This window comes from Thalassophryne amazonica, chromosome 6 (assembly GCF_902500255.1).
Source record: "Thalassophryne amazonica chromosome 6, fThaAma1.1, whole genome shotgun sequence".
Lineage (NCBI taxonomy): Eukaryota > Metazoa > Chordata > Actinopteri > Batrachoidiformes > Batrachoididae > Thalassophryne > Thalassophryne amazonica.
The window spans coordinates 25,644,386-25,667,728 of NC_047108.1; the positions used below are offsets into that span (position 1 = coordinate 25,644,386).

Genomic DNA, 23,343 nt, shown 5'->3' on the forward strand with positions numbered 1-23,343 from the left:
TTCCCTTTGATGAAACTTTTTCGTCATTTTCTGCCTGAAAGCTTATTAGGAGACGAGTGTGCTCAGGGCTCCCTGTTTGTTTACAAAATGCACACACATTACAGACCTTGAAATCTAACAGAAGGGGTCAGTCGCTATTATCTAAAGATTTATGAACATACAAAGTAACGTGCTTATCCTTTATCATGATTTTCTCCATTGTGGGACATAAAAGTGTCTTATCGTAGTGTTCGTGTGTATATGCATTATAACGCCTCAGCACACGAGCGAAGTTACAATATCCTTCAGAACGACAATTTACGTAACATGCATCAGCATACGTGTTGCTGTCATAGACAACTGCCTGTAAAGTTTTTTGGCAAGTTATAAGTTTCTAAACCGCGTAGTTTGTAATGAAAGCTGCGTACATTTGTGCGGATCTTTCGACGCCATGTTTGTTTCTGTGGAGACAGCGGTAAGCTCCTCCTACCCCTCCAAACAGAGTGTGGATCCAGATTCACTCCGTTTGAAGGGGTTTGTAGTCCTCCGCCTACCCGTTCGCCTCGCTCCACAAAGAGAACTGAGACACCTCTCTGTCTCTCGTCACTGCGCAAAACAGAAGGGAATGAGTAAGGGGAAGGGCCGAGAGGTAGAATTGAGATTCAGCCTGTGTTTTATTTATTCAATTTAAACTGATATGATGTTTGTGTTGTATACTTTGTGTATAGAAGGTTGCAGGGAGGCTACTGCGTCTGTTCATTTGTGGTGTATGGATTTGTTCTAATTTATTTCAGTTTGCAGACATGCAGGGTGTATTATTTACTGACCTTTGAATGTGTATTAATTCTTGTGTTATATAATATGCTTTGATTCTGTGCTTTCCATCTTGTAGAGTCACTGTGTGACTTCAGTTTTGAAAGGAACTGATGGTTTACCTGCTTTGATTCATCCTTATTCAATAAAGGTACATCATGTTACTCTTTGATGTGTATTTCTATTTTTATGTGTATTTTATATGTAGTCTATGAGAAACTGCAATTGATCTAATGATTGCAACATCATCTAAAATCATCATTTAATTAATGACAGTGGGTCTAGTTGAATGTGATAACGATGTGGAGTGTGGAGTGGAGGAACCAATGGTTTCCATTTGTGGTGACTGAGATAAGGGATGATATTAAATAGATCCTGGGATTTAGCCTGGTATGGAGCAGGATAGCTCCACAGAATAAATCTTCATGGTAATTTACAGCATGTCATAACATATCCCACTTTCCACTATCATGCTTTTGTGCTACCAGATCACGGATGAGTTGAACCAGGATAACTGTGATATCCCGGCTTAATCTCTTATCCTACTTTTGTGCAACAGGCCCCAGGTCCTGATCAGTACTGGGATGGGAGATGTGTTACAGACACCAGGAGTTGCACATGTTTCTCCAGGTAAAAGTGGAGTTGCGTGAGGAATGGCATCCAGGTTAAAACTTGTGCCAAATCCTAACACAGACCTGTACTGGATCTGCTGTGGCAACCCTGAACAAAACAGGGGCAGATGAAAGACAACAACACTGTGACACTTCTACATTATATGTTGTTATTTTCATCCCACTTTACTCCTGGACTCACTGCTGCTGCTTCAGTTTGAGGTTGATTTGGGCCTCTAGTTCCTCTTCACTCTTCAGCTCCTGAGAGAGACGCTTATGCTGGGCTCGCAAGCGAAACACTGCAACACTGCCAAAAAAAAAAAAAGAGGAAAATACAGAATTGTCAAGGCGGGCGGCTGGACCTGCGAAGCAGATTCCCAGACTTGGTTTAGGCATGTGAGAAATCATGGTGTTTATTCCAGGCTCTGGTTCAGTACACAGGTGGTCAGTCAGCGGGGCAGAAGCACAATAGGGGTCAAGCAAAAACTCAGTCATATTCTGGCAGGGTTCAAAGGCATGAGCAAACACAGTTTTCAAGGAAGAGGCAAAAAGGCGTGGTGAAGGAGGACAGAGCAAAACATGGTACACGGCAAGGCACAAAATGGGGACTAAATACAAAGGCTGGGATGTGTGCACGAAGCGACAACAAACTGGCGAGGGACTGTGAGACTGAGGGTTTAAATGCTGGTGGACTAATAGGTGTGAAAAGAGGGACAGGTGGTCTTAACAAGGTGTACGTGTGGAGCAATTTAGAAAGGGGACGTGGCTAGTGGAGCAAGATAAAGCATGTTGCAAGATAGTGAGGAAGGACAACACAAGGAGGAGTGAGGTAAGACACAAAGATGCGTGAGCAGGTGCAAAAAGCATGAGTGAATGGAAACACAAAACAGATTGAATCGAAGTGTGGGAAAAAGACATAACGGCAGGTTCAGGTTGTGGAGTGAACATAATATGAGGAATAACAGGGAACAATGAACAGAGCTACAACCAAATATAGTGTTACTACAAACAGGAACTAAAATCTGACATGAACATAAGAGCTAGAAGACCCTACATGAGAACTGATAAGAAAATAGTAAGAAAATAAACACAAAGATGAAACTGAAGAGGATCTGGCTAAGAAATAAAAAATGACTAAACAGACCAGAAAATAAGACAGAGACTAAGTGATAAACAAAACCTGATATTAAAGCACAAAAGATCATATAAGCAATGGGAACAACAAAAAACAAATGATAACTAAATGATAAACAATGACAACACAGACTGACTGAATAAAACAAGAATGAAATTGAACCATAACCAAAGTAAGAAAAGTAACAAAGAAACAAAGTGACAAATCAAAACAGAACAGAGACTAACCACATGATGAAAATAAAATAACTAATAAATAAAGGCTGGGGCACGTGAAGGGGAAAAAAGAAAGAGAGAAAACCCAAATCAAAGCCCAGATCCGTCTGAAATTGTGACAAAAATCTTGTAAGTGTATGAAGTATAGCTGCACCTTTAAGCATTGCTTGTATTTTGCTGACTACACTCACCTGTTGTCTCTGGCTTTGTGTTGTTCTATTTCTTTCTCCAAGTGATCCCTCTGCTGCACCAAACCATCAATGTTGTCATGGCAGAGTTTCAGCTTTTCTCTGTTAAAAAGACAAGACAAAAACAAGCATACAACTAAATCTGTATCTTTTCAAGACTATCTTGGAACATCAAGATAACAAATTTCCTTAATCCCTGGTAAATCCCTGGATGGTAATTCTGTTGGCCGATATTGGTTAGATACTGAAATGTGAGGAGCAGCCACATAGCAGATTTAATTGGCTCGTGTTTTTTTAATCAGTCAAATGGTGTCCATCACAACAAACTCTGATGAGGAACTCTGCAAAAAGAAACAGACAAAAAAAAAAAAACTACATATTGGTTAAAGGATAGGTGTTCTTGACTTTCATTAACCTGAGGTTTGAACAGACCACAGAACAGCTCCATGCTGATCTGTGATGGTTTGTGCTTGAGAGAAATGGCAGATATTTTTGCTTGGGCCTGTGGCACAGTTCATTGAGTGCTTAATGGCTCAAAGTTCAGACAAATAAAAAGGAAATGTGGAGAAAGAGTGAGAGAACATTATAGGAATTGTTCTTGCTTCAGCTAAAATAATCTTTCTGCAAATTGCTCAATCAAGTTGGTACAGAAACTACTAGACCTGTGAAAGTGGAAACCACCAGTGAAAGTGAAACAATGACAGAGAGATTTTCCACAATGGGCAACCAACACATGTATCCTTAATAAAAATGAATGCAAATGCTTATCCTGCCATGGACGGGTTTTAGTTCGTAGGTGTCAAGAGCCTCAGTCTGTGTTCTGGAGTTCTGTCGGATTCACACCTGGTTTTCAGCACATCGTGCTCCTTCTGTTGGTGAAAGCAGTCCAGGTTGGCCAGGTCTCGTCTCAGCTTGAATGTCCGTGCTGTCTCGACAAAACTCCTCTTCTCTGCATCATCCGCTCTGGCTGCAGGGTCATCACAGTCCTCCCTTATGGTAGATGAGAAAGGTTGCATGTTAATGTAAAATGTGAATAATTAAGGCAGACACACTGAGGCGGACACTGTTTCTGTAAAATATATATTGAAAATGAGCAAAAGAGTTATGATATGTAACATATGTTTCTTTGAAATAATTTTTTTTCACAGATGTCTTTTCTGACAATAATTTTAATTTATTTTGTTGGTTTGTTTGACAGCATGGTGGAAATTTTTCAAGATTCTCTTTCATCACCCTCTAATAGCACTCTCATTTGGAATAATCCAGACTTTTTACTGAATTAAAAAAATCATGTATTTTCAATCTTGGATTATAAAGGAATAATGTATTTTAAATATATTTTGGAAAAATATGTGAAAATCATTTCTTGGAACATTTAACAAGTCAAATGCTAATGTTTCTGATTCCACTCCTTTAATACTGGATTTGCTAAGCTTCATAAAAAAAAAAAAAAAAAGATTACTATCAAAAAATAAACATTAATATTTAAATCTGACACAGCAATGTCTTTACACGCCATGAAAAGAGGAACAAGATGATCATTGACTTCAGGGTCAGACTTTTGGATGAACATTTGCAAAAAGGTTTTACTATAATAAATAATTATATGATGGGTGATTGAGAACTTTTGACCCAAACCCAGAAAAAGTAGGGCATGGCTCTCCATCTTTTGCATTCTTAGAAACCAGTTATTCTCAACATTGCACAAAACTTCACACATTCTTAAGAGCCCCTTCACACATAGTACAAATAAGTACAAATCAGGGCGAATCACGGCGAAAGAGCCCATATGAGCGAACCACAAAAACATTGAGCCGACATCGGGAGGGACACGTGGTCGGGCAGGTGAGCAGCTGGAGAATGTGTAACCACATCGCACAGCTGCTGTGAAAAAAACAAACAAAAAAAAACATGCCATCCATGGGATTCCAATCTGCAATTTACAAAAGCTCTGATTGTCAGCCAGAAACTTTACCACTGCGCTACCATCACTGTCTTATAAAAGGTGCAGAAAAATGCCTGAAATCAACAAGGAGATAGACGTATTTAAAAAAATACAACCATACACCATAAAAACAACACATTTTATTGAATCCCACTTTTCAAGTGAACAATACAAGTATGAACCGTCTGTTCCTGTGTAGATGACGCATGGTTACAGACGTACAGTCATGAAATGACATGAATGAAGCAGTGCACTCACATGGGTGATGTGACATTCAGATCGGCAGCTGCGTGTTATGATCTGACAGTCCGTGTGGCAGCCTGTCAATGTGCACGCAGTGTGCTCACTCGCTGCAGCCCGTCGCAACAGCGATATATGTTTTTAAATATGTTCACGTGAGGACAGCCACCAGATACACGTGCGTCACAGTGGACAGTTGTAAGTTCATGTCCGTCCAAACATGGTACGTGTTCCCCAGCCATGACATCCAGAACCAGAGATCTCAACAGCTGCGGCTGTTGGCGGCAACGCCCCTGTCAGTTCAGCGCACACACTCATGGCTCACTCTGTGTCTGTGTTATGTGATCATTCCTTTTTAGTTATTTTTCCTGCTATTTAGTTATTCCCCCCCAATCCGCAACACATCCGCCACATGTTGCGGATCAGAGAAGCACAACACACGTGTGATTCACACGCACGGCACATATTGTGGGGTAAGCTGACACTCTGGCACATCACATGTGCGCTGCTGTTTTGCAACACCACACTCGTGGGGGCACTTAGACAAATTTGACAGCCAGCTCGAAAATAATTGTCTGCTTACTATTTTCGTGCTAACAGCGCGCATGGCCACACATTTTCTTAGTGCTAACGAGCAGTGTTAGATGTTTGTGTGTGTCACCTGGAATTTGGCCGACACCTGCCACGAGAGGGATCAAATGGGTTCTTACAGGGCACACTCTTTCAGCCGCTGGTGTGCACAAAATGCTGTATCAACTGGTGTATGAGGTGTTGGAGGCAGCTCTGATTTTACACGTATTGCATACGATTCCTGCTTGGTATGCAATTCAACCACATTTGTACTATGTGTGAAGGGGCCGTAAGAAATGTTGGTTTCTCAGAATGCAAAAGATGGAGAACCATGTCCTGCTTTTTCTGGGTCAGACTAAAAACCTCTCAATTGCCCCTCGTAACATGCAGTAGATCCTAATACAAAATAACCTACAAAACTGGTCAAAGCAACATTTTAATGAGTTTGCTCACAGTGCACATGAGGAATCCCAGAAACCGAATGCTAACTGGTACTGCACAAAGATCACTGATAGTTTCATTAACTCTTGGAGTTGTCTCATCCCACTCTCCCCAATGCTCTGCTTGTTAAGTGGCACTGCATATGTGAATTCACTTGAAACCAAATCAACATTACATTAATCCTCATCAATCTCACTACAGCCAAGAAAACTATCACCATGTACTTGAAGTTAAATAACAGCATAAACATTACACACTGGAACAACCTTCTGGCTGACTACAAATCCATAGGGAAAAAAGTGCAGTCACAAAGAACAAACCCAAGCAAATGATATACTGTGGTCACAACTTATCTGGTACTCTGTATACCATCAACTCTGTTGTTACTCCGTTTCCACTGTTGTGTTCATTATTACTCTGGTTTGTAATCATGTTGTGTAGAATAAACACTGGCTTCCCACCTTGATGAACATAGACTTGAGGCAGGGTGGGGGTCACCGTGCTGGGGTTGCCCCATGCATGTTGCTGTGAGGAGCGACATGTGGTGGTGTGGGTCCTAGAATGGGCTGGAGCACTTAGGTAATCTGCAGTCTAGCTGCTATCGGGAGGTGTTCCTAATCAGTTACCGCGCTATGGCTGTGTGCTGGGCTAGGGGTTGGATCTGAATTCTGGCTATAGATGTGGGCAATTCCAGCAAAAGGGTAACATGGCATGTGAAATTTCAAAATGTAAATATAACATCAAATAACACTTGGTTATGTCCTTTGGGTACCCAAGTGTGAGAAACACAAGGATTTCTCCCAGTTCGGCCGACCTTACGTTTTTGGCTGCACATCTCATTTTTGCCCAAACAAAACAGCAAGTTACAAGCCCAAAACACAGTTTTTCTTCCTCATTGTATTATACAAATCCTGACTATCCGGTCCCTGTACGACCGCAGCAGGAGCTTGGTTCGCATTGCCGGTAGAAAGTCAAACCTGTTTCCAGTGCACGTTGGCCTCCGCCAGGGCTGCCCTTTGTCACCGGTTCTGTTCATTACCTTAATATACAGAATTTCTAGGCGCAGCCAGGGTGTAGAGGGGGTCCGGTTTGGGAACCACAGAATCTCATCTTTGCTGTTTGCGGATGATTTGGTCTTGTTGGCTTCGTCAAACCAGGACCTTCAGCGTGCACTGGGGCGGTTTGCAGCTGAGTGTGAAGCGTCCGGGATGAAGATCAGCACCTCCAAATCCAAGGCCATGGTTCTTGACCGGAAAAAGGTGCCTTGCCCTCTTCAGGTCGGTGGGGTGCTCTTGCCTCAGGTGGAGGAGTTTAAGTATCTCGGGGTCTTGTTCATGAGTGAGGGACAGATGGAGCGTGAGATTGACAGATGGATCGGTGCAGCGTTTGCAGTGATGCGGTCGCTGTATGTATATATATATATATATATATATATATATATATATATATACACGAGGTCTGTTAGAAAAGTATCCAACCTTTTTATTTTTTGAAAAAACCTGATGGAGCGGTACAACTGTCCACACAACGGTGGAGAGCGAGCCACGCTCCGGATGGCCATCAACATGCCGAAATAACCAGATCATTTCCAAGTGAACGCTGTGGTGATGCCGGACCGTCGTGTGACTATCCGAGAAATTGCGGAAGAGGTGGACATCAGCACTTTTTTGGCACATTCCACTGACAGAAGATTTGGCCATGAAAAGAATTGCAGTGAAATTCATGCCGATGGCTTCGGCACGAAGCTGCTGACGGAGCTAAAGCACCTCCGTGTTGAAGTCTCACAGGATATGCTGGACTCCGAAAAATCCACCATTCGGAAGATTCAGACGGCTTTCGGTGGCTTTTCAGTTGTGTGACTATCCGAGAAATTGTGGAAGAGGTTGGCATGTCACAGCATGACCTGTAAGACTTCAACACGAAGGTTTTCAATTCAATTTCAATTTATTTTCTTTTATATCGCGCCAAATCACAACAGAGTTGCCTCAAGGCGCTTCACACAGGTAAGGTCTAACCTAACCAACCCCCAGAGCGACAGTGGTAAGGAAAAATTCCCTCTGAGGAAGCAACCTCAAGCAGACCAAACTCAAAGGGGTGACCCTCTGCTTGGGCCATGCTACAACATAAATTACAGAAATAATTCACAGAACAATTCACGGACGAATATACAAGAATTGTTGTTGGTGCACAGGACAGGAGGGTCGCCAACACAAACACAACTCCCATCTCTGGATGGAGCTGCACCTTAAACAGAGAAAAAACAGAATCAGGCATCAGAAAGACAAAAAATACAGTATAATTTGCCAGCATTAATCAACAAGAAAAACAGAAGAAATACTAAGGTGATCACTGGCCACTAGCCCTAAGCTTCACTAAAAGACCCAGAATTTAGGTGAAGTTGAGGCCGCGGCACGCTCTGTTAACTAATAAAATGAATTAAAAGAGTAAAAAGCGTAAAACAAAACTGTACCAGTATGCTAGCCATATGAAAGGGAAAATAAGTACGTCTTAAGTCTGGACTTGAAAGTCTCCACAGAATCTGATTGTTTTATTGACGCAGGGAGACCATTCTACAGAACAGGGGCACGATAAGAGAAAGCTCTGTGATCCGCAGACTTCTTATTCACCCTGGGGACACAAAGTAGTCCTGCACCCTGAGAACGTAAAGCCCGGGCCGGTACATAAGGTTTAATTAGGTCAGCTAGGTAGGGAGTTGCCAGTCCATGAATAATTTTATAGGTGAGTAGCAGAACCTTAAAATCTGATCTCACTGGGACAGGAAGCCAGTGAAGGGATGCCAAAATGTGTGTAATGTGGTCGAACTTTCTGCTTCGTGTCAAAAGTCTGCCTGCAGCATTTTGAACCAAATGGAGAGACGTAATGCCAGACTGCGGTAAACCAGAAAATAGAACATTGCAGTAGTCCAATCTAGAAGAGATGAACGCATGGATCAGGGTCTCAGCATCAGCCATAGACAGGATGGGATGAATCTTCACTATATTTCGTAGGTGGAAGAAAGCAGTCCTAGTAATATTTCTAATATGGAGGCCAAAGGACAATGAAAGATCAAAAATGACCCAAAGGTTCCTCACTTTGTCAGTGTGATGTATGACACACAAGCCCAGGCTGAGTGTTAAATGGTCAAATTGATCCCGATGTCTCACTGGACCAAGAACCATCATTTCAGTCTTTTCAGAGTTTCAAAGTAGGAAGTTTCTAGACATCCAACTTCTCACTGCTGCAAGGCAATCTTCTAAGGATTTTATGTGAAGAAGATTACCAGCAGTTATCAGCATATATAACTATCATCTGCATAGCAGTGAAAGGTAATCCCAAAACGCAGCAATATGTGCCCAAGGGGCGCTATATAAAGGGAGAGAAGCAGGGGGCCTAAGACAGACCCCTGAGGAACCCCAAATTTCATGTCACTAAGGTTAGAGGTAGTGTTACTGTACAAAACACAGTGAGAACGACTGGTCAAGTATGACGTCAGCCATGCAAGGGCACTCCCAGTAATCCCAAAATGATTCTCCAGCCTATCAAGTAGAATATGATGATCCACTGAGATCTAACAGCAGCAGAACCGTAGTGGTGTCCGAGTCCATTGTAAGCAGAAGATCATTCACCACTTCAGTGAGAGCCGTCTCAGTGGAATGATATTTTCTAAAAGCAGACTGCAGTGGCTCAAAGAGATTATTCTCAGTAAGATAGTCTACGAGCTGTCGTGACACCACTTTTTCCAGAATTTTAGAGCAAAATGATAGATTTGATATCGGCCGATAGTTTTTCAATACACTAGGATCCAGATTAGGGTTCTTAAGTAATGGTTTAATCACTGCAGATTTGAAACGTTTAGGAACAGATCCAGAAGTTAAAGAAAGATTAATAATTTCCAGCACAATTGGCCCAAGAGTGGGCCACAGGTCCTTAAACAGTTTTGTTGGTATAGGATCAAATAAACAGGTTGTGCTTTTCGTTGACGTTACGAGTTTCATCAGCATGTCTAGAGAGATACTATCAAATTCTGTAAATCTAGGTAATTCCTCAGTATTAGCAGCATGCCTTAACCTGTAGTGGCTAGGTTAAGGCATGCTGGGATATGTTCACCCTAATGTCATCTATTTTCTTCTCAAAGTAATCTAGGAAATCTTGTGCTGTAAAAGGAGAGAGAGCTACAGGTGGCTGTCCATGAATAAGTGTTGCCACCGTGTTGAACAAGAACTTTGAGTTATGCTTGTTTTTGTTGATCAAATCAGAGTAATAGGTCCGCTTTGTAGCCAATAATGCATGCTTATAGTCTAAGATAGCATCACACCACGCAAGGTGGAATACTTCTAATTTTGAACAACGCCATTTCTGTTCTAGACCTCTTGCTTTATGCTTGAGGTCACGCAGGTAATCACTGAACCAAGGTGACTGCGATTTGGGGGAGTGCGGTTTCAACACAGGTGGTGCAATCATGTCGAGTGTCGTTTTGAGCAGTGAGTTTAAACTATCCATAAGTCTGTCTACTGACTGGATATCTGTCAAAAGTGAGGCTAAGACATCAGGCAGTCTAGCTTCTAGTTCAGTCTTAGTTGAGGAGTTGATGCATCGCTGCAGTGATAAGGTTGTTGTTCCACTAAACATGGCAGCGATGTTGGGAAAGTGTAGTGACATGGACCCACAACAGGGGGCGTAAATGAACGGACAATGGATGAGTCAAAAATACAACTCTTTACTGTTGTGAAAGGTGCACAAGGAAATACAGACAGATTCAGAATTTGGATTACAATCAAATGTACGAAGGTGACGTGTGGGCAGGCTCGAGGATAAGAGACCACCGTCCAAAGAAGAGCCGGGCCCCACACGATTTCCACTGCCACCGGATCTGGAACACACCGGAGTCGCCAAGTCCTGAGTCCCCAGGTGGCCACCGTCTCCAGCTGCCGGATCTGGTACTGCTGGCAGGATACAGAAAGACAGTTATGGTTGAGTGTGTGAGGACACACCCAGTAAACAGTCAGCAACACAGCAGTCTCTCTCCAGGTGGGAATGACACCTCCACCTCCGAAACCAGTTCACAGTTTGTGCAGAGTCAGTTTACTACTTAATGCAGTTCGGAGCGAGGAGTGAAAACCAGACACTCCTCTACCATCTACGAACCCCAGCCTCCAGCTGAAAGTAGCGAGCTGATCACCTGCAAACAAATCACAACAAGAGAAGCAAAGGAATGTGCGTCGGCACAACCACGGCTGAGTGTTTACCTATTAGGTAGATGATATCTCAGCGACGGGGTGGAGATGTCGTCTGGCTTATGTAAGGTAGGTGATTGGTGACAGCTGTTGTAGTTGATGAATGACAGCTGTCACCCCCGGCTGTTCCTGTGAGGCGGCTGCGCCCTCTCGTGCCCGAAGCCCGCACTTCGGGCAAGGCGCCCTCTGGTGGTGGTGGGCCAGCAGTACCTCCTCTTCAGCAGCCCACACAACAGGACCCCCCCCAACGGGCGCCTCCTGGTGCCCGACCAGGCTCGTCGGGGTGACGGGTGTAGAAGTCGGCCAGGAGGGCCGGGTCCAAGATGAAGCGCCTCTTCACCCAGGAGTGTTCTTCAGGTCCATACCCCTCCCAGTCCACCAAGTGCTGGAACCCCCGACCCTTCCGACGGACGTCCAGGAGCCGGCGCACTGTCCAAGCCGGCTCCCCGTCGATGATCTGGGCAGGAGGCGGCACCGGTCTGGGAGCACAGAGGGGTGAGGTGTGGTTTGAGCCTGGAAACATGAAACACAGGGTGGATCCGCAGTGAAGCTCCAACTACCAGCTTCACTGCGGATCCACCCTGTGTTTCATGTTTCCAGACTGAGGACCTTGAGGATTCTGAAGGGAACGATGAACCGTTCCTTCAGCTTTGGGGAGTCCACTTGTAGGGGGATGTCCTTTGTAGATAACCACACCTCCTGCCCAGGCTGATATGCAGGGGGCCAGGGAACGCCGGCGGTCAGCACGGGCCTTAGCCCTCGTCCGGGCCTTCAGCAAGGCAGAACGGGCGGCGCGCCACACCCCGACGGCATCGGCGCAGGTGGGCCTGGACCGAGGGCACACCGACCTCTCCCTCCACGACAGGAAACAATGGGGGCTGGTACCCTAGACACACCTCAAACGGGGAGAGGCCGGTGGCAGAGGATACCTGACTGTTATGCGCATACTCGATCCAAGCCAGATGGTCACTCCAGGCCATCAGGTGCGCGGATGTTACACAACGAAGGGTCTGTTCAAGTTCCTGGTTGGCCCTCTCTGCCTGTCCACTTGTCTGGGGGTGATACCCGGATGAGAGACTCACTGGAGGCCCCCAGTTCTCTGCAGAAACTCGTCCAGACTTGAGAGGAGAACTGGGGACCACGATCCAAGACAATGTCTGTTGGTATCCCATGCAGACGCACGACGTGGTGGACTAGGAGGTCTGCTGTCTCCTTGGCCGTTGGGAGCTTCGGGACGGCCACGAAGTGAGCTGCCTTGGAGAATCGGTCCACTATTGTGAAGATGGTCGTCATGCCCTGAGACGGCGGGAGGCCCGTGACAAAGTCCAGGCCGATGTGGGACCAGGGGCGATGAGGCACCGGGAGCGGTTGCAGAAGTCCTTGTACCCTTTTGTGGTCTGCCTTGCCCCTGGCGCAGATGGTACAGGCCTGGACGTATTCCTGGACGTCGGCCTCCATGGATGCCCACCAGAAGCGCTGCCGAACCACTGCCACGGTTCTTCGCACCCCTGGATGACAGGAGAGCTTGGAACCGTGACAGAAGTCCAGGACAGCAGCTCTAGCTTCTGGTGGGACGTAGAGACGGTTCTTTGCGCCATTTCCCGGGTCCAGGCTCCGTGCCAGGGCCTCCCGGATGGTCTTCTCCACATCCCAGGTGAGGGTGGCCACGATAGTGGACTCGGGGATGATTGGTTCCGGTGGATCCGACAGCTCGGTCTTGACTTCCTCTTCGTGAAACCGGGACAAGGCGTCGGATCTTTGGTTCTTGGTCCCGGGGCGGTAGGTGATCCGGAAGTCAAAACGCCCGAAGAACAGTGACCAGCGGGCTTGCCTGGGGTTCAGTCGCTTGGCGGTCCTGATATACTCCAGGTTCCGATGGTCCGTGAAAACCGTAAATGGTGCCACAGCTCCCTCCAACAGGTGTCTCCACTCCTCAAGAGCCTCTTTCACCGCGAGGAGTTCCCAATTGCCCACGTCATAGTTCCGTTCAACCGGGGTCAACCTGCGGGAAAAATAGGCACGGGGTGGAGGACCTTGTCGGACTCTCCACTCTGGGACAACACGGCTCCTATCCCTGAGTCGGAGGCGTCCACTTCAACCACAAACTGGCGGCTAGGATCGGGCTGCACCAGGACTGGTGCAGTCGAAAACTGACGTTTCAACTCCCTAAACGCGGCCTCGCACCGATCCGACCAAGTGAAGGGGACTTTAGAGGAGGTCAGGGCTGTCAGGGGGCTAACTACCTTACTATAGCCCTTAATAAACCTCCTGTAGAAATTTGCAAAGCCGAGGAACTGTTGTAGTTTCCTACGGCTTGTGGGTTGGGGCTAATCTCTCACCGCCGCAACCTTGGCCGGATCAGGGGCGACGGAGTTGGAGGAGATGATAAACCCCAGGAAGGACAAAGAAGTGCTGTGGAACTTGCACTTCTCGCCCTTCACAAACAGCGGGTTCTCCAACAACTGCTGCAGGACCTGACGTACATGCTTAACATGGGTCTCAGGGTCCGGGGAAAAGATGAGGATATCGTCCAGGTATACGAAGACGAATCGGTGCAGGAAGTCCCACAACACGTCACTTACCAATGCTTGGAACGTCGCAGGAGCGTTAGTGAGGCCGAACGGCATGACCAGGTACTCGAAGTGACCTAACGGGGTGTGTTAAATGCCGTCTTCCATTCATCTCCCTTCCGGATCCGAACCAGGTGATAAGCATTCCTAAGATCCAGTTTGGTGAAAATTTTGGCTCCATGCAGGGGCGTGAACACTGAATCTAACAGGGGCAACGGGTATCGATTGCGAACCGTGATGTCTGTTCAGCCCCCTGTAATCAATGCATGGACGGAGTCCGCCATCTTTCTTGCCCACAAAAAAGAAACTAGCACCCATCGGGGAGGTGGAGTTTCGGATCAGCCTGGCAGCTAATGAGTCCCGGATGTAGGTCTCCATTGATTCATGCTCTAGACGTGAGAGGTTGTACAGCCGACTGGACGGGTACTCAACGCCCGGGATCAAATCAATGGCGAAATCATACGGACGGTGCGGGGGAAGTGTGAGTGCCAGATCTTTGCTGAAGACCTCCACAAGGCCGTGGTACTCCTCGGGCACCGCCGTCAGATTGGGGGGGACTTTAACCTCCTCATTAGCAGTCAAACTGGGGGGAACCGAGGATCCTAAACACTCCCGGTGGCAGGTTTCGCTCCACTGAGCCACAACCCCAGACGGCCAATCAATCCGGGGATTGTGTTTTACCATCCATGGGAAGCCCAAGATTACGCGGGAGGTAGAAGGAGTCACATAAAACTCAATCTCCTCCCGATGATTCCCAGACACTACCAGAGTTACTGGCAGTGTCTTGTGTGTGATTAAAGGGAGAAGGGTGCCATCTAGTGCCCGCACCTTCAATGGTGAAGGGAGCGCCACTAGAGGGAGCCCTACCTCCCTTGCCCATCTGCTGTCCAGCAGATTCCCTTCTGACCCCGTGTCCACCAGTGCTGGGGCTTGAAGGGTTAGATCCCCACTCAGGATCGTAACTGGGACACGTGCAGAAATGTGGGTGTGTCCCACGTGAATGTCTTGGCCCACCCTTAGCCCAGTTTCTACGGGCGGGCCTTGGTGTTTAACCGCTTGGGGCAGTCTCTCTGCTGATGCTCACTTGAGCCGCAGACAAAGCACTCCCCACGAGCCAGTCTCCTCTGTCTGTTAGATGTTCTTAATTTGGCCCTGCTTGTGTCCATAGCTTCGTCAGCAGGGGGAGCTGTTACCACACGGAGCGTTGAGGCCGTGGAGCGTGGGGAGGGCGGAACCTTTTCGGAACCGGAAGGGAGAGGGACGGTGCGTGCCCGGCCACGTCCTTCGTCTCGTTCCCGATGGCATTCCTCTAACCGATTGTCAAATCGTATGACCAGATCGATAAGCCCATCTAAATCCCGCGGCTCATCCTTAGCCACCAGATGCTCCTTCAGGACCGACGACAGTCCGTTTACAAAGGAGGCGTGGAGCGCAGCGGTATTCCAGCCGGACCTCGCAGCCGCGATGCGGAAGTCGACTGCATACTCGGCTGCGCTCCTACGCCCCTGTCTCATAGACAGCAGCACAGTTGAAGCGGTCTCTCCTCTATTTGGGTGATCAAAGACTGTTTTGAACTCCCTCACAAACCCAGTATACGTGGTTAGGAGCCGTGAATTCTGCTCCCAAAGCGCCGTAGCCCAGGCACGTGGCTCACCTCGAAGCAAATTAATCACGTAAGCCACCCGGCTGGTGTCTGACACATACATTACCGGACGTTGTGCAAAGACGAGCGAACACTGCATCAAGAAGTCTGTGCACATCTCTACACAGCCTCCGTACGGTTCCGGGGGACTTATGTATGCTTCAGGGGATGGTGAGTGGGTTCGTTGAGCGACCATTGGAATGTCTCAATCCGGCACCAGGACAGCAGGAGGAGGAGTTGCAGCGCCCTGTGCGTGCGCTTCCACCCGTGCGGTGAGAGCCTCCATCCTGCGATTGAGAATAATATTCTGCTTGGTCATTAGATCCAACCGAGCAGTGAAGGCGGTGAGGATTTGCTGCAACTCACCGACCACGCCTCCCGCTGACGCCTGGGCACCCTGCTCTTCCATTGGTTGTTCAACAGATGGTAGCTGCCCCTCGGAATCCATGACGCTGGCTGAGATATCCTGTTGGGAAAGTGTAGTGACACGGACCCACAACAGGGGGCGTAAATGAACGGACAATGGATGAGTCAAAAATACAACTCTTTACTGTTGTGAAAGGTGCACAACGAAATACAGACAGATTCAGAATTTGGATTACAATCAAATGTACGAAGGTGACGTGTGGGCAGGCTCGAGGATAAGAGACCACCGTGCAAAGAGGAGCCTGGCCCCACACGATTTCCACTGCCACCGGATCTGGAACACACCGGAGTCGCCAAGTCCTGAGTCCCCAGGTGGCCACCGTCTCCAGCTGCCGGATCTGGTACTGCTGGCAGGATACAGAAAGACAGTTATGGTTGAGTATGTGAGGACACACCCAGTAAACAGTCAGCAACACAGCAGTCTCTCTCCAGGTGGGAATGACACCTCCACCTCCGAAACCAGTTCACAGTTTGTGCAGAGTCAGTTTCCTACTTAATGCAGTTCAGAGCGAGGAGTGAAAACCAGACACTCTACCATCTATGAACCCCAGCCTCCAGCTGAAAGTAGCGAGCTGATCACCTGCAAACAAATCACAACAAGAGAAGCAAAGGAATGTGCGTCGGCACAACCACAGCTGAGTGTTTACCTATTAGGTAGACGATATCTCGGCGACGGGGTGGCGATGTCGTCCGGCTTATGTAAGGTAGGTGATTGGTGACAGCTGTTGTAGTTGATGAATGACAGCTGTCACTCCCGGCTGTTCCTGTGAGGTGGCAGCGCCCTCTCGTGCCCGAAGCCCGCACTTCGGGCAGGGCGCCCTCTGGTGGTGGTGGGCCAGCAGTACCTCCTCTTCAGCGGCCCACACAACAAGCAAAACTGTAAACTTAAAAAGTGAGTGATCAGAGACCACTGATGTAAGAGGCATGAGGTCAATATTCGTGACAGCAATACCACGTGCGAGAACCAGATCCAGGGTATTTCCACTAATGTGCGTCAAATCCCGAATGCATTGCCGAAATCCTAATGCATCCACAATTTCCATAAATGATTTGCAGAGGGGATCAGAAGGCTTATTTATATGAATGGTAAAGTCACCAATGATCAGAATGTTATCTGCACTAGTTGACAAGTTAGAGATGAACACACCAAATTCATCTAAGAATTCAGAATATGGGCCAGGAGGCCTATATACAGTGACAAAGTAATACAGCTGATTTTTATTCTTCTGACCTTGGCAATGTGTAATATCCTGAGTGGAGCGGAGAATCAGATGCTCAAACGAGTTATATTTGTGACCCCAAACAGCTAATAAGCTAAACCTAGATTTATAAATAAGAGTAACACCCCCGCCTTGCTTCGCATCACGAGGGACGTGACTAAATGTATATGCTGGTGGGCAGGCTTCATTTAATGGGAGGACAGCTGTAGGTTTAAGTCAGGTTTCACATAACCCAATCATATCTAAGTGATCATCAATAATTAAATCATTAATCAACAATGATTTTGAAGACAGTGATCTTATGTTAACGAGACCCAGTCTAAGGACCTCAGTGGGTTTGACAGTTGAACTGTTTGGGTTTAGGGGTGGTTCCAGAGTAGCACATATAAGATGCCTAGAAGTAGGTTTAGGTTTGAGACATTCCACGTGCATTGTAGGTAGCAGACACAAAATCTTTGCTATTGCTGGAACAACCACTGGGCCATTCTCAATTTCAACATCATCCAATATAGTAATGGGTATTAAGTTTGGAAAGCATTGTTAGAGATTTTGTATACATGTTATCACTGTTAAACGTTTGTACATTTGCCTTCTTTCTCATGAGAACGGTGTTGTGCTGTTTTGCACTTCACCCTGAGAACGTACGTGTTATTCAACCTTTTTTAGCTTTGTCTTCTTTCTCATGAGAACGGTGTTGTGCTGTTTTGCACTTCACCCTGAGAACGTACGTGTTATTCAACCTTGTTTAGCTTTGTCTTCTTTCTCATGAGAACGGAGATGTGCTGTTTTGCACCTGTCTTAATGCAATCCTGAGAATTCAATTTTGTTTTGACGTTTGTGATGTGGTGTTTAGTGTGAAGGAGTGTGGAAGACAGGACACTTCAGGCAGATGCAGAACAGCTGATACCTGCAACAGACGAACGAGATGTGCTGACCTGAAGTGTTCTTCCTTACAGCTGCACTTATTGACGTATGCGTTTATGTTATGGGAAGAAACTTGTCTTGCGTCATTACCCCCACCCTTAGGACAAGTTTCTTGTTTATGTGATGAGGGCGTCTCTTAATAAAAAGAGCGGAAAAGCAGGCCAGACTTTAGTGTAGCCTTGGTGTACAGCCTGGCCGCACTCCGCGCGTAATATTTGATTTTCTGTCTCACTGGTGTTTCTTGACTCTGTTTGTCTTGTTAAAGGTTTTAAAAATGTTTGGAGGAGAAAATACCCAACATTGACTGGGGGCTCGTCCGGGATTTCAACAACACCGGAGGTGTCCGGCGGAGGTCGTCAAGTCCAGACGTAAATCCTTGGCCAAGGTCTGATCGATCGATTGATCGTGTCTGCAATTGTCGACCACCGTTGGCATCGTCTGGTTGACGAGATTTTCCCGAAGAAGACAGACAGGAAGTCGAGTCAGTGAGTAAAATTTCTTTGTAAACAGTACTGAGTGAGTGGTGATCAGATCACATAAAACAGTTAAATTCCGCAAGCGATGATACAGAATCGCCTGTTAATGCAAAGCAGTTAAACTCTGTAAGGAGGGTGCGGACTCCTCTGTTTATATACGCGTACCGGTAGGGGATAAAAGTGATCACATAAAACAGTTAAACTCCGTAAGCGATGATACAGAATCGTCTGTTAATGAAACACAGTTAAACTCTGTAAGGAGGACGGACTCCTCTACGGTTGCGAGGGACGCAAGTAGTTAAATTCCGGAAGGAGGATACGGACTCCTCTGTTTTAATACGTACAGGAAATCCCGGGTAGAAATATGTGCACTGTAAAAAGGCAGTTAAATTTGGCAGGGACGGCGGAGTCCCCTAAGGCAGGACATTAGTTAAATTTCACGGGAGGGCGAGCTCCCCTGACATAAGAATACGCGTACGATTATTAGGAGTGTTTCTATGTGTAAATAGTGTTTTGCGCAAGTGTAAATAACTGTGTGAAAGTGTAATACTTTGGACAACGTTAGTGACAACCGTGCGTGTGGAAGCAGAGGCAAGTGATTCCGCTTCCTACGGGGAGGTGAAAGGAATCAACCACACGACGGCAAATTAATTGTCACGTCCAAAGAAAGTGTGAAAACTTCAGATTTAGAACACCCTAGGTGTGCCCCCGTCTGAAGTCCAAATTATAACAAGGGATAATAAAAATGGGGGGTAAGACGTCTAAAAATAAGGAAAATTTATCAACTGACGACTGGAAAGTTATGGAGGCAAAAAATCCAAAAGCAACAAAGAAATTGGAGACCTGGATAAATAAACATGACTTTGACAGACGACTGAACCTGATCAGCATACAAAAGCTGAAGAAGGAGTTAGAACGGGAACATAAAGGTGATGAGAAAAAGATGCAGAAAGTAGGGGCAGATTTAGTGGCATTTTGGGAGGAAGAAGCAGAGAACAGACAGAAAGGAGCAGAGAAGCGACGATTAGAGAAAGCAAGGAAAAAGAAAGCTGTAGGTAAGGCAGAAGAAGATGTGATAATTCAGCACAGAGAGCCAGAACAGCCTCAACAATCACCGCCGGCTGGATCGTCGGTGACAAAGAGACCTTTATCTCCTCTACCAGAGGATGACGATGTACCGCCACCACAGTATGATTTGGCGGTAAAACCTAAGGTAAAAAGAGAAAAACCAGAAAAACCACAAACACGCAGTCAAGCGAAAGTGCCTACAGCCCCTCCCATGGTGGAACATAGTGATCAGGGAGGTGCCTATCCTATGATAGAAGTACCAAATCCTCGTGCAGGAACAGCAGGACAGCTACCAACCATGCTCGTTTATCGGACATGGAATGCTGATGATATCAAAGCAGCAGTCGACATGATACCATCGCCACATGTCGATATTGAGGGATTTATGCAGGATATAGAAAACATTAGAACATCTTACCACCTTAATGGACCTGAAGTCCAACAGGTGTGGATGAAAGCATGTGGCCCTAAATGGAGTCAGGTACGCGGAGACTGGAATCCTGCAGATCAACAAGGCGTACCACTGACACATGATGATCTAGTCTTGAAAACAAGAGTGGAAGCTATGATTACACGTGCAAAAGGAGTGTTAGGACCAAAGATAAATTATACTGAAATTACCAGGACAACTCAGAAAGAAGGAGAGCCATGGACAGAGTTTAGGTGCAGATTTGAGAATGTGTTTAGGGTCCATAGTGGCATATTGCCAGAAACACCTGTGTATGAACAACAATTGAAAAACGCTCTGATCCAACATTCCAATAAGGATATAAAAGCTTGGATACAGAAACATTGGATTGGATTGCCTACAGGCACATTGGAAGACACACATACACACTGCTGTCATGCAGAAGAAGTCTTAAAACAGAAAAAGACAAGAAACAGCGACAAAGGAGTGTATGTAGCACATGGAGATGATGAAATATATTACCAGCAGGGCAACTTAAGACAGCAGAAGCAGTGCAAACGCCCCAAAAAGCCATGGCAAAATAGACAAGGTGGACAGCCACAACGTCAAGGACCATGGCAACCACAACAGCAGGGAGGGCCACCACGTGGTCCCCTGATTTGTTGGAACTGTGGAAGAGAGGGACATATGTATAGAAATTGTCCAAATCCACCTACTGAGGGAGCAGCAGGGAGAATTCCACAACGGAATAATCCTCCGCAGCCACAGTATCCACAATGACTAGAATCCATAATCCATGATTCCATATCAGATAGGCAGTCTGAATCTGTATGTATGGATCTGTGTGCCTTGCTGGGAAATCCGGTACCAAAACCAGAAGTGACTTTGTTGGTAAATGGACGACCAGTGACATTCCTTTGTGATACAGGAGCATGTAGAACCACATGTAATGACAACATACCTGTCCATCAATTAAGCAACGAACTCTTTAGGGTTCGCTCTGCAAATGGACAAACATCAGACGTTCCTATCACCAAACCCATAACGTTGACAGATCCATTTGGCCTGACGTGTACTATGTCAGTGTTAAGCATGCCACAATGTCCAGTTAACCTCCTAGGACGAGACGGATTGACTGCATTGGGCTTGTCCATAATTGTGGAACAAGGGAAATTAGTTGTTGAACGCACAGGAGGCGTTAACATGGTAAGAGAAGAAAGCGCTGACCCCACATTCCACTATTACTATACATTTGACATCTCAGAAGAAGATGCTGCAGGATGGGGTAAAGATGTCGTCTTGCAAGCGACAGCCCTACTAAAAAATCCTGAACAACAGATGTCACCACCTGACCTGCATGTCACAATGTGGCATAAAGATCCTCCAGGTCCGGATGGTGACTATGAAACTAAATTGAAAAATGTTTCACCTGTGAAACTGACAATGACCGATTTGATTCATGATGGCAACTCAATAGCCGTCATAACAGTAACAGGCGCCACTGAAGATGTATCAAAATTGAAATTCACAGGTATGCCATTACATATGTCACTTTGTAAGCCATATTTGACAGAATGGCAAGAATTGGGACTGACAGTCATAACAGCTTTGTCAGCCTCTGATTGGAGTAGAGTTGGCCCACGAACTGAGTTCAGTCCATCAACCAAGTTGTATAAAGTGCTAGTTAATGTCTCATTGGTGCTGACAGCTGGAACACACATTGATGCGTCCACTTCACAATCCTGAGTGTTTCAGTTGAGTCCTGAAGAGGATGCTCTTCTCTCTTCAGTACCGTCAGGATTGTGGACAACAGGTCCTTCAGACGTAGGACTGATTAAAAATGCACAACCTGTAGTTATAAGGCCAAAAACAGAATACAGACCATGTGTAAGACAGTATCCATTGAAACCTGATGCAATTGACGGAATCAGGCCAGTAATAGAGGATTTATTAACAGCAGGAGTAATAGTGCCATGTCCAGATTCACCATGTAATACACCCATATTTCCTGTGAAAAAGGCTCCGCCCTCAGTGGGGTGGAGAATGATTCAAGATCTGCAGGCAGTAAATGCTGCTGTGATTAAAAGAGCACCATGTGTCCCAGATCCACATACCTTGTTAAATTCGCTGAGACCAAATTCTAATAGTTTCTCAGTAATTGACATAAGTAATGCATTTTTCTCTGTGCCAGTGCATCCAGATAGTCAATTCTGGTTTGCTTTTACCTTTAAAGGACAACGATATACATTCACCAGATTACCGCAGGGTTACGCAGAGAGCCCAACTATTTATTCTCAAGTCATGTCAGCATGTTTAGCCAATTTTGTTCCACCGGCAGATAGCCAACTATTAGTGTATGTTGATGACATTTTGATTGCCTCTGACACACGAGAAAACTGCATAACTGACACAGTAGCATTATTACGTTTCTTATTTGATAATGGCCACAAAGTGAGTAAAAACAAAGTTCAGTTGTGTAGGGATAAAGTAAAATATTTAGGACATGAGTTATCAGCCACAGGGCGCACGATCCTGTCTGACAGGAAGGAAGCAATTTTGCACGCTCCAAAACCACAAACCAAAAAGCAGATGATGTCATTTCTTGGATTGACAAATTACTGCAGGGCATGGATTCCTTGCTATGCAGAGTTGACTAGTCCACTTTCTGATTTGATGTACAAAGATGATATTTCAATGTCAACCGTGTTGGAATGGAACAAAGATGCTGAGGAAGCCTTTGTAAAAGTAAAGCAAACATTAGTGTCATCCACAGTTTTGGCACTACCAGATTATAGTAAACCATTCATTCAAACAGTTGATTGTAAGAATAAGTTCATGACTAGTGTTTTGGTTCAAGTGTATGGCTCAAAATTGAGGCCAGTTGCCTACTACTCATCTAAATTGGATGCAGTAGCAAGTGCTTTACCACCATGCGTACAGGCTGTTGTTGCGGCCTCTATGGCTGTTCAAAGTAGCAGTAATGTTGTTCTATTCCATCAGTTGACATTGAAAGTTCCACATGCAGTCTCTGCACTTTTGTTGCAGACAAACATGAGCCTTTTGTCCCCAGCAAGACATCTTTCGTGCATGTCCTTGCTATTATCACAGCCACACCTTACGATAGAGCGATGTACAACATTGAATCCCTCCACATTGATACCTTTACCTGAGGATGGTGAGCCGCACAATTGTCTTGATGTAGCAACAGTTTGTACAAAAGCACGCCCAGACCTCCGG

General features: G+C 46.0%; 1 protein-coding gene across 1 annotated transcript in view; it reads right to left on the reverse strand.

Moving 5' to 3' along the window:
• cfap74 (cilia and flagella associated protein 74) overlaps positions 1 to 23,343 on the reverse strand; it is a 434,220-nt gene that overhangs the window by 379,576 nt on the left and 31,301 nt on the right. The window contains 3 exon segments of the mRNA XM_034171458.1: positions 1,606 to 1,710; positions 2,945 to 3,043; positions 3,785 to 3,931. Coding sequence (XP_034027349.1) covers positions 1,606 to 1,710; positions 2,945 to 3,043; positions 3,785 to 3,931 — 351 coding nt within the window.